This window comes from Vicia villosa, linkage group LG3, assembly GCF_029867415.1.
Source record: "Vicia villosa cultivar HV-30 ecotype Madison, WI linkage group LG3, Vvil1.0, whole genome shotgun sequence".
Classification (NCBI taxonomy): Eukaryota; Viridiplantae; Streptophyta; class Magnoliopsida; order Fabales; family Fabaceae; genus Vicia; species Vicia villosa.
In genome coordinates, this window is record NC_081182.1 from 198,690,437 (window position 1) to 198,701,386 (window position 10,950).

The window sequence follows — 10,950 nt, forward strand, 5'->3', positions numbered from 1 at the left end:
CTCATTATTTATTTTGAATTTTTTAAACATGTTAATGACAATATATAAGTGTTTATTCATAAACAAAGTCAATCTCTAAATACTAAATTAATATCCTATACTAAATTATCTTTGAATTAATACTTTTTTGTCTCCTACTTATATTTCAGAGTCCATTTTAAAACAACCAAAATGATCCTTTATTTTTTCAAACCGTGTCATTTCTATCCTTTGTATTAATTTTGTTAGTCAAAATCAAATATCTGTTCCACACATGTACACTTGATAATCAAGAACCATGTGAGTATTAAAATTTAAAAGGCTGAGTATAGATAAAGAGACCAAAAAAATAATATTAAACCATTATCTTTCTACTGCATTTCATTTATTATTATATGCTTATTGAACAATTGGTTTGCACAAAGATCTTACTTGGATTGAAATTTTATACTTCTTTATTCTCAAGTAATCAATCAGTAAATAATTTTGTCAATGTCAACCACACAACATTAAAACATAAGTACATTCAATTATATTTTTGTTTGAATTCTAGTTAATTTAATATATTAGATTAATATAATTTAAGTTTGTTTGTTTTAAGTCTAAATATATTTTTAATCCCTATAAAATATTGACTTTTAATCCTTATAAAATTCCTATAATATTGATATGAGTTTGAAATCTAGATTTGATAATTTTTTAAAGATTTGAACACACCAGATTTTTCAGAGCAATTTAATGATTATAATAATTGATATGTGTTTGGAATATGGATTTGGTAATTTTTTGTTTTATTCAGAGCAATTTAGATGAAAAAATGATTATTTTTGAAGATGAATGTTTTTGAAAATGAACAAGATGAACAAGTGAGTGTTGAAAATGAAAAGGATGAATATGAAATAGAAATAATTATTCAAATTATTTAAAAATAAATTATTTAATATAAAAACATGAAATAATTAATAGTTAAAGGAGGAAAAAATGATATTTTGCCATTTTTACTTTTTATTATCTTTTATGTTTTCAGTTGATGAAATTAGAGAGGGCAAAATCGTAAGAGAGCTATTTTTCATCCTTGATTTTCCCTCCTTGCAAATTTTGGGGATAATTTCCCTCCTTTATTCTCTCTGTCTCTCAGAGTTTCCCAATTTCGTTCCTTTGTTTCTTCATAACCTAAATCCCTTCATGCACTTCTAGAGATCTCAAATTTCACGCGATTCTCTCTTCGTTCTTCGTCAAGGATAAGGTATTTATTTTCAATCTTCTCATTTGATTCTGTTTGCACGGTTAACGATTTCGATTTCATTTTAAGAGTTTTTTTGTTCGAGATTTTCTATAGTTAGGTTTGTATTGAATTGAATTCGACCGATTGTTATAAGCGAATCTTGCCGGAAACTCTGACGGAGTTTGTTATCAGCTGCCGGAAACTCTGACGGAGTTTGTTATCAGCGACCGGAAACAGTTAGAAAGCTCGTTCTTGTTTTCCTTTACTGATTTAGTTTTTGATAAACGGTTAGAAAGCTCGTAGAATAAGGCTAATGAACATTTAAATTCCTTTGTATCTAGAATAGAGGTTTATTCGAATTCCCCTACACTACAATGCTATCGCTCAACTCTTTGACAACCCTGCCTATCAAGTGTTGGTGATTTTAGTATCATCAATGTAATTTTGGTAGTAATGTGATTTACTGTAGGCCGATGCAATTATGCGCTTGAAACGAGTTAGGATAGTGCGGAGTGCACGCTTGTAGAGCCAAACGTGCAATTGAATACGAATAATAGAAACGGAGTGCACGCTCGTAGAGACATAACTGTTTTTACCGAACAGGTGTGTCATTTTGGTTTCTATTGTTGATCTCCTATATAAGGAGTCATTTGGCCTCGGCTTCGGATACGAAAAACATACTTCCTCTACATTCTGATCTGTTCTCTATTGTCAGAAACAGATTGTTCTTCGAAAATTATCCCCGCAAAGATTTCGTGAACCCAGACAAGAATAGGGTCGAAATACTTTGTTCGGAAAGTGAACGAACACGATTCTTGAAGATATCCAGGATTATCATACCAATTTCTAACATTAAGTGCTGTAAGAACCCAACTCTGCCTGTTCCTTTGGCACTCTTCTAGGGAAGGATGAATATAGAAAACTTTTTCTAGCCATGAAGCATACACTTTGTCAACTAAACCTCACTCTCTTTGTAGTCAATTTGTTTCCCATGAACTTTGAAATCAACTAACAGATTGAGACCAATTGACTTTGATTCCAACAGTAGCAGAATTTGTTGGCGGAGAATATGGAATTTGATGAGCAGAGAGTAGAGGGTTGAGTTGAAAGAAGCATAGCATCTTCCCATGGATTGGGAAGCTTCACAAGGAACTAGAATGTCACTACTACTTGCTAATTGAAAGTTATTTTAATTTAGCCAAACTTATTCAGGGTGTGCTCTGTTTGCTAAAATATACCTACCATTTGTCATTCACTCACTAATATAGTGAATTTGCCATTCTTTTTTATTGGAGTGTTTCTTTGAATTATGGATACCCGTTTTTTGTTTGTTTTTATTCTCCAACCGAATTGCTTTACAAAAGTTCTGACAGTATCACAAATTCTTGCAAATAGTATATTACAAAGTGATGTAAATGGTTATGCCGCGAGTGACACGCCTTTTCTCCTGCAAGTATTCTACTACCCTTTATTTCATCCTTAGCAGTGTAATCAATATGTGCGTATTGTGCTTGAGTTGGATAATGCGTTTTATAGCAATAGAATACCCGTACTGTTTTGTATGCATGATTGCTTCTGCTACATATAATTTTCATTTCTGAATGAACTTTCAGCTTCCTTTGTTCTGGAGTTAGAAAAATTGATGGGTCTGCTAGGATTGTCTAGACCTGTTGTCATTACTTGATGAGTAACTACTTTTGTATTCTAGTATAGATTTAATTTTCTCCAAAGGGCATGGACATGGTTAGTGTGTTGCTGAAATAACTATTTAATACATTAAATAATCATTAAAAGTACTAAATGTATTGAGTTACATTTTTATTCTTATTATTAATTAGTTTTCTTTAATCATGATGTCTCTGTTGTGTTACCCGTTTTTTATCTTAAGATTAACCAGACTGAAGTGAATGTTTTTTATCGTAAAGATTAACCAGACTGAAGTGAATGTAATCATATTCTCAATCTCAACACGTTTTTCTTTTCCACTAAAAAATGTTTCCGTGCAGTTTGATGTGAATCTTAATGTGGCAAAGGGGCATAGCATTATTTTATATAACCTTTTCTCAACCCGGTTTCTTATCTAACTAACGCGAGATTATCATTTATTCATTCCTTTTATATCTTCCGGAGGAAGGCGGGCTAGAAAGAGCCGTCTTTCATAAGATCAAAGCTTGAACATACTACACAGGTTGTTAAAAATTTTAAAATTTAAATTTTTTTTTGCATTCTAAATTAAACTTTTTTGGCTTGTTTTGAATTCTGTTTTGTTTTTGTGTTTTGTTGGATAGGGGTTAATTTTATTTGTATTATTGGGATTTGAAAATATTTGAAAATACTTCTAATATCACGCGATTTCTAATATCTTCAACACGTTTTTAATAATCAAACTCTTAATTAAAGCCCTGTAAGAACATTAAGTACACTAGCCCGAGTTCGATCCCCGATATTGCCATTACAATGTTTAAACAAAGGAAAATGCTTAATGTTAAAGAAAATATTAAAACAAGAAAGACAATAATAAATTTCAACCATTCAATATCACAACCACCCTATGATTCAAATTAAAAAAGAAATTAAATTAAAAATAAATTTAAAAATATCCACTAAATTAATGACACATGTTTATTATTGTATTTCTTATTCAAATGCTTTCGTACTAAATAGCATTACTCTTAAAAAAAAATAACTCTTAATTAAAACCCTAAAACAACCAAACAAAACGTAGCACCTCCATCAAAAACAACAAAATCCCCTCCTTTGCCCTTTTGTTGAATCAGAAAGAAACAATTTGCTTTGGACTTTGAAGTAACACTCAACTCAATCCACCGTACAAACGAAACGCTCGCCGGAAAAACTCGCCGGAGTACCTCGTTGACCGCCATAACTGTTAGAAGGTCCGCCGCAAGGTTTTCCTTCTATATTTTACTTTTCAGATTTTCATTCTTCAGTGTGATTTGCGTCCACCATAGATTGTCATACGTTTCTCATGAATTTTGTGAATCAATTTTACTATGCATTGCTTCTCTTGATTTTGTAGTTATTAGTTGTAGAAATGCACATTTTTGTATATGTCTATGGTATATAGTGTCACAGATTTATACTGAAAATTTGTTGCATCATATGCTGTATGCGGTTGATATCCAAACAACCGTCCTGATTCAATCAATGTTTCTTAAAATTGAATCAAAGCTGATGGCTCGACGCGATGAATTATGCGTATAGTTGTTTACAATCCATTTAATTGAATGGTTTCACTGTAGTTTTGTTCGGATTCGGGCGAATTAAAGCATATGCTAGACTGCAGTTTACACAATTCTATCACTTGTAACTAACTTTTTCATGTTGTTTGTTTGTTATAAATGAACTAGCTTATTGTAACTGCCTAGCGTCCTTATAAACAAGGGATTGCACTATTGTTACCATATAGAGAATCAATATTCGATAGAACAAACAAGAAGTTCAATTCAGTTTTTCTTTTGTCTGTGTTTCAGTAATGAATATTGAATTCTGAAAAACTCAACACTCGAATTCGTTCCATAATAGTTTTTAAGGCATTCACATTTGTCCTTAATAATTTTTGCTACCATTGTAATCTCTAGGAAGTGCAAAACCCTGCCAACAGTGTTGTAAAGCGGGATCGCAGACAATAGAGTTATGTTCAAATTCCCCTACATTTCAGTGCTATAGCCCCACTCTTTGACAATACTGCCTATCAAGTGCTGTGAGAAGCCAACGCAGTCTGTTCCTTTGGCACTCTTCTAGGGAAGGATGAATATGGCAGGGAAACTCTTTCTAGCCTTGAAACATACACTTCGTGAACTAATCCCCACTCTCTTTGTAGTCAACTTGTTTCCCATAAATTTTGAAATCAGCCAACATATTGAGACCAATTGACTTTGATTCCAACAGAAGCGGAATTTGTTGGTGGAGAATCTGGAATTTGATGATCAAAGAGTAGAGGGTTGAGTTGAGTCAAAGAAGCATATCATCTTCCAATGGATCGGGAAGCTTCTCATGCGGAACTAGACTGTCACTAATACTAGCTAATGTAAAGTTATTTTAATTTGTCGTTTGATTAAATATCATCGAAATCTATTCAGGGTATGCTCTGTCTGCTAAAATATACCAACCATTTGTCATTCACCCACTAATAGTATATTTCAAAGAAGTGAATGGTTATGCTGCGAGTCACATGCTTTTTCTCCTGCAAGTATTCTACTACCCTTTATTTCATTCTTAGCAGTGTAATCAATATGCGCGTATTGGGCTTGAGTTGGATAATACTTTTTATAGCCATAGAATGCCTGTACTGTCTAGTATGCATGAATGCTTCTGTTACATACAAATTTTATTTCGAAATGAATTTTCATAGTCTCTTTTTTGCTGGAGTAAGAAAAATTGGCGGGGCTGCTAGGATTGTCTAGAACTTGTTGTCATTACTTGACTGAGTAACTAATTTTGTATTCTACTATAAATTTTATTTTCTCCAAAGGGCATGATTAGTTGGTTACGGAAATAGCTATTTTATACATTAAAATAACCATTAGAACTAATAAGCCTATTGAGTTTCGTATTTATTCTTCTTATTAATTAGTTTTCTATAATCATGATTTCTCCGTTGTATCACCTATTTTATATCTTAAGAATTAAGATTAACAAGACTGAAATGAATGTTATGGTATTGATGCAAAGCATCATCTCTGCTCATGGTCGCAAGGATATGTATCCATATACTTGACATGTTTTTCTTTTTCCGTCAAAAAAGTTTCGGTGCAGTTTTATGTGAATCTTAATGTGACAAAGGAGCATAACATTTGTGTCATCATATATTATTTTATATAGCTTTTTCTCCTCCCGGTCCCATATCTAACTATCCTGTGATATCATTTATTCATTCATTTTTTATAGCTTTTGGGGGAAGGCGTGGAAGGAAAGACTCGTCTTTCTTAAGATCAAAGCTTGACATCCCGCACAGGTTGTTAAAAAACTCAGATTTTTTGCATTCTAAATTAAACTTATTTGCTTGTTTTAAATTCTGTGTTTGTATTTTGTTGGATAGGGGTTAATTGTATTTGTATCATTGGGATTTGAAAAGCCGTAGTAGTTATTTAGATATTAAGATAGATGATATAGACGAAATTTTGTTCCTATTAATTAGTGGCTTACCTTTATGATTACAAATTAGTCAGCACTTATACTTAACCCTTTGAGCTGTAAAATTAGCATTGCTTATGTTATAAAATCATTTATATTATAATTAGCTTCATGGTAATTGTCTTAATGTTATTATTGAGTAATTTAAACCATTAGTTTTCATCCTTAAGCATAATCAAACTGCCAAACCATATCTCATTTTTGACCTGTTTGCAAAATCAAAAGTTTTTCCCATTATTTTCATTAAATGAATATTAATGCCAACTACTTAAATTTTTTAGATGTTCTGGTTGCCTTTATTCTTGGTTCCCTTTGTGTACCTTTTGACATAATTGCATATATTCATAAAATTTTAATTAAAAGCTTTTCCATTTATAAAATTGGTTATTACGAATTATGTCTTAGCTTACGACCTACCTCCTTTTTTTTACTCCTTTTCAATGGAATAAGAACTTTTATTTTTGAAGAGTATTACAATGAGGGAGGATAAGTTATTGTTCAAAACAGAGAAAATGAAATAATCAAGAAAAGGTGGTCTAATTTCTCTGTATGTGTGAATTAGAAAACCACGTGAAATAGCCTCATTCAATCAGATCTTAATATGGGGTAGAAGCCATAGTGTAATCATACTACTGCCTTTTTCTTTGAAAATATGTTTATTTACTCTTATCTTATCTGCTTCAATATTGTAAACTGCAAATCACAGAAAAAATTGTTTGTTCAAATTCCGCTATGCAATAGTGCTATTGCATGCTATAGCTCTGCTTTGTAAACCGCAAATCACAGAAAAAATAGTTTGTTCAAATTCCGCTATGCAATAGTGCTATTGCATGCTATAGCTCTGCAATAGCTGCTATTTGATGACAACATTTTGAACCAAGTAGCGTAGCACATAACAATAGCAATCTCCTTAGAATCAATCCGCTTTGCTATACTATTTAACAACAACAATTTGTGTATAAAGATTTTGAAATTGTGACATACAGATTGAAGAGCTTTGATCACTATATCATGCTTATATGCTTTAAGAATATCGTCTAAAATTGATCGTTTGGTGGCCAATTCTATTTTCTTGTGGTGTCAACCTTAATTTGGATCTAAAACTTATGCTTTATATTACTATTATGCTTTTGCAGCATTCATTTGCGATATTTCTTTTTTTATAAGTTTTTGTATTTTATTTTAACTGCTCGTGGCAGATTAAGTGCAGTTGCTAGACGTTAGAGGCCGTTCCTTTTAACACTGCAGTTTGCGAAAGCCAAAATACTTACTGAATTCCATTTTGAACATTTGATTTAAATTTCTGAGGAAGAAGAGCCTGCCAATTCGAAACATTCCTTTATTAATTGTTAGACCTTTCTTCGTTTTTCTAATTTAAGTTAGCACATCCAATTTTCTTTTATTAGTTTTTTGAGCTACTGCTCTGTGTAGTTCTGAATTCATTGTCGTAATATGATGGGAAATTGTTAATCCAGGGAAAGTACTCAATATGTATGGGAGAAAAGCTTGCCAACTCGTGAAAGAATTTGCAAGTGGAGAAAAGGGCCAGCTCACACCATTTAATGTAAGCCCGGGTCTTCATTTTTCAGTTAGACACTCATTATTAATTTCTAGTTGCTGGTTTGTGTTGGAACATGCTTGTGTAGTGGAAAATAATATGCATGATTGGTTTGATTGTAAACTCTATTTTGGTACATAACTTTTGGTGAATTTTATTTTTGGAGTTTTAGGAAAACTTGGTACTTTTGTGTAAAATCTAAGATGTTCCCACCCTATATCATCACTGTCCTGGGATTACTAATCAATTATGATATTGCTACTTGTTATCTCGTGTCACTTTACTCTTAATATTTATCTACTGCAGACCTTTTTCCAATACTCTGATAAAAAATCATTAATCAATCTCTATATTGTTGTGAATTTGTGCTTGCTTTGACTTGATACTTTTTTCCAATGCTCGTGTAGAATGACTTGTTTGACCAAGTAATTTCAGAATGCAGCCAACATCATCTTGAGCTTCAGTCCTTGATAAGGTAATGGTTAAAGATAATGTCCTGGTTCTCTTTTTCCAGGTTTGTCCCTTTTCTTCTTGTTGGAGTATGACACCTCACACAGGCATGCTTTTTGTGGACTGTGTGCCTGTGTTGGTTGAGCCATTTTGCTAAGTTAAATGTGAGGCAATGCAGTGTCTTGCATATTTTACTCAAAAGTCCCTTTCCATGGTATGTTTTTCCATACGGACATGACATGAGTTTAGAGTTGTGTAAACAGGAAGATGCAGGAAGAAGGTTTGGATGTCCAAACAGCTAGAAATGCTGACCACCATGGAGCCCTCATTCATCTATTTGCTATTGTCCGAAATAAACGTTGTCTAACAGCCTATGTGTAAGTACATTTTTCAAATGCTATTTAGTTCCTTTATTATTGTTCTTTGATTCTGAACATATATCCATTCAGGTATAACCGAGCAGAAACAATACGGAACCTGTTATGGAAGATAGGGCCTGTGATTCCTAAAGAAATTGAAGAGAAGCTTAATCATTGGGAGAAAGAGTATTTCAAGAAGCATTCTTCAGCATTGAAAACTTATATGTCAAAAGCACTGGTTGATTTGACTGTGGTAACCTCTCCTCTCCCTCCCTCATCCTTTCCTTTCTCTTTCACACATGCACATCTTACCTTCACAAAAGAGAAAGGTACTGATTTATGTTATAAGTACGTCTACTGATTTACTTTTTCATGGTCTTTTATCTGTAATCAAACCTTTCTTAGTAAATTTAGCTTTAGCCGCTTATGATTTTTTAAGGAAACGTGTATGCATCTCAACCTTGTGTTCTAGGTGGTTGAATAATTCTGTTGATGTTAATGCAACTAAGGAATGTTAGGCATCCGAGTCAGAAACATTTGAGTCTAGTTAAACAGATGGAAGTTGAACCATCACGTGATTTTTTGTGCTGATGCACGTTCTGTCAGCTAGGCAGATCAGTGGATTCACATCAGTGTTTTTCTTTTGAAGCAAACTGAACCTTTTCATTCATAAATCAAACGCCACTCGTACAAGCTGTATCATCTTAGTTTTACATCTAAATATACTTTTCCTTCCAGTTTTACATCAAACTTCAAAATGTACATTCGAAGTCAGAAGCAACTATTGAACAAAACATCATCAACCATGATTTTTCATACCAAATCTAATTCACTATTAATTTGCAGTTTCTGGTTACAAAATGAACTTGTAAAAAACCATTAACTACTGTATTATCATTCATGAAACCTGGTTTTGATAGGATATGGTACCACCAAAAGATCCATATATTCAAGTAAGGGTACTTGAAGACATAAGAGAAGGCATTGTACTTAGTGATAATAAGAATCCCAATTTTGCCCGACATTCCATGCACTTTCTGAAGCGAACTGATGCAGAGAAATATATCTCACGGGTAAATTATCTTGTACTAGCTTATATTTGTAATCCAAAATAGTTTAAAATTCCATCTAATTTTATTCTCTCTCTGCAGGGCTTAATGGAAGAGCTCACTGGTTGACTTGAACTGCTAGTTCTACAAAAAAAATGTAGATGAAAAGTTTAATTTTGAACTTGATATGTTGGATTAATTATCATATTTAATGTTTTCTCTAGTCTTGATTATAAGAGAATTAGTCCTAACAGAAGTGTAGTGAAGGTTATGCAATGATGAGTTTATAGGAGATGAGTGTAGTTCAAGCTCTTGAGCAGAGATGGAAAAAAATGTACCCAATCATAAAACCTGTATTGGCATTTGGACAAGGATATTTATTGTATAAGAAAATTATGAAACTACCTGGACTTGGTGGTAGTACATGCATTCTATTGTATTTTAAAAAGTAGTTAAATTATTAGTAATTCTACTGCAGCGTTTAAGGTGAGCGCTCAATTATCCTCGGCAGTTTACCACTTGTATTAACCATTAGGTTAGATTTGCATATGTGATTGTACTAGTCATTACCCACACTGGATCAAACAAACTCACATTCATTCTTCATGGAATTCTTCAACACACCCATGACTCATACTATTACACACAATTTGGTGAAATTTTAAATAAGAACACACTCAATACATACAAAACCCTTTTGAAAAACAAGTCAAATCTTAGGTAAGAATATGTTCAAAATGAGTGGAAATAAATGCGGTGGGTGTGTCAAATTAAATGAGCTAAATGAATTTTCAGCAGGATTTTTTTAGAAGGGTTGGAGATTCATGGCTAGTAGCATGTGGTTTTTTCTAAATCCACCAAGAACAGCCTTGAAGAAATTAAAGAGATGAATTGCACATATAATTGCCTTCTTAAAATTAACTAGCCTGAATTTGTGAAGCAATTCAGACCCATTTTGCTTTGTAATGTTAATTACAAACTCATTACAGAGATAATGGTTAATTAATAGACTAAAGTCCATAATTGCCAAAGTAGTTTTCCCTATCGAACAAGTTTTGTGTCGGGTTGGAATATTCTGAAAAAACATTGTCATTGCTAAATAAATGTTGCATTGCATTGCCAATATGAGAAGCAAAGTGAGTTTCTTTATTATCAAAGTTGATTTATCGAAAGCAT

General features: G+C 32.6%; 1 protein-coding gene across 5 annotated transcripts; it reads left to right on the forward strand.

The window, feature by feature from the left end:
• Window positions 1-1,066: 1,066 nt before the first annotated feature.
• On the forward strand, window positions 1,067-10,486 carry LOC131593253 (uncharacterized). 5 transcript variants are annotated; one of them, XM_058865599.1, is made up of 8 exons: window positions 1,067-1,225; window positions 6,113-6,179; window positions 7,834-7,922; window positions 8,324-8,391; window positions 8,630-8,743; window positions 8,816-8,978; window positions 9,646-9,798; window positions 9,877-10,483. In XM_058865599.1, exons 3-8 carry the CDS (start codon window positions 7,848-7,850, stop codon window positions 9,901-9,903), a joined length of 600 nt encoding a protein of 199 aa, XP_058721582.1. In that variant the 5' UTR covers window positions 1,067-1,225; window positions 6,113-6,179; window positions 7,834-7,847; the 3' UTR covers window positions 9,904-10,483. The 5 variants fall into 5 exon arrangements, with proteins under 5 accessions (XP_058721582.1, XP_058721586.1, XP_058721583.1 ...); XM_058865600.1 differs by lacking the exon at window positions 1,067-1,225 and adding an exon at window positions 3,789-4,110; XM_058865601.1 differs by lacking the exon at window positions 1,067-1,225 and adding an exon at window positions 3,789-4,098.
• Window positions 10,487-10,950: the final 464 nt, after the last annotated feature.

Coding starts and splice junctions, on each gene's coding strand:
- LOC131593253 (XM_058865599.1), top strand. CDS start 7,848: ATGTATGGGAGAAAAGCTTGCCAACTCGTGAAAGAATTTGCAAGTGGA. Junction 8,979..9,645: donor CACTGGTTGATTTGACTGTG/GTAACCTCTCCT, acceptor TGGTTTTGATAG/GATATGGTACCACCAAAAGA. Junction 9,799..9,876: donor CAGAGAAATATATCTCACGG/GTAAATTATCTT, acceptor CTCTCTCTGCAG/GGCTTAATGGAAGAGCTCAC.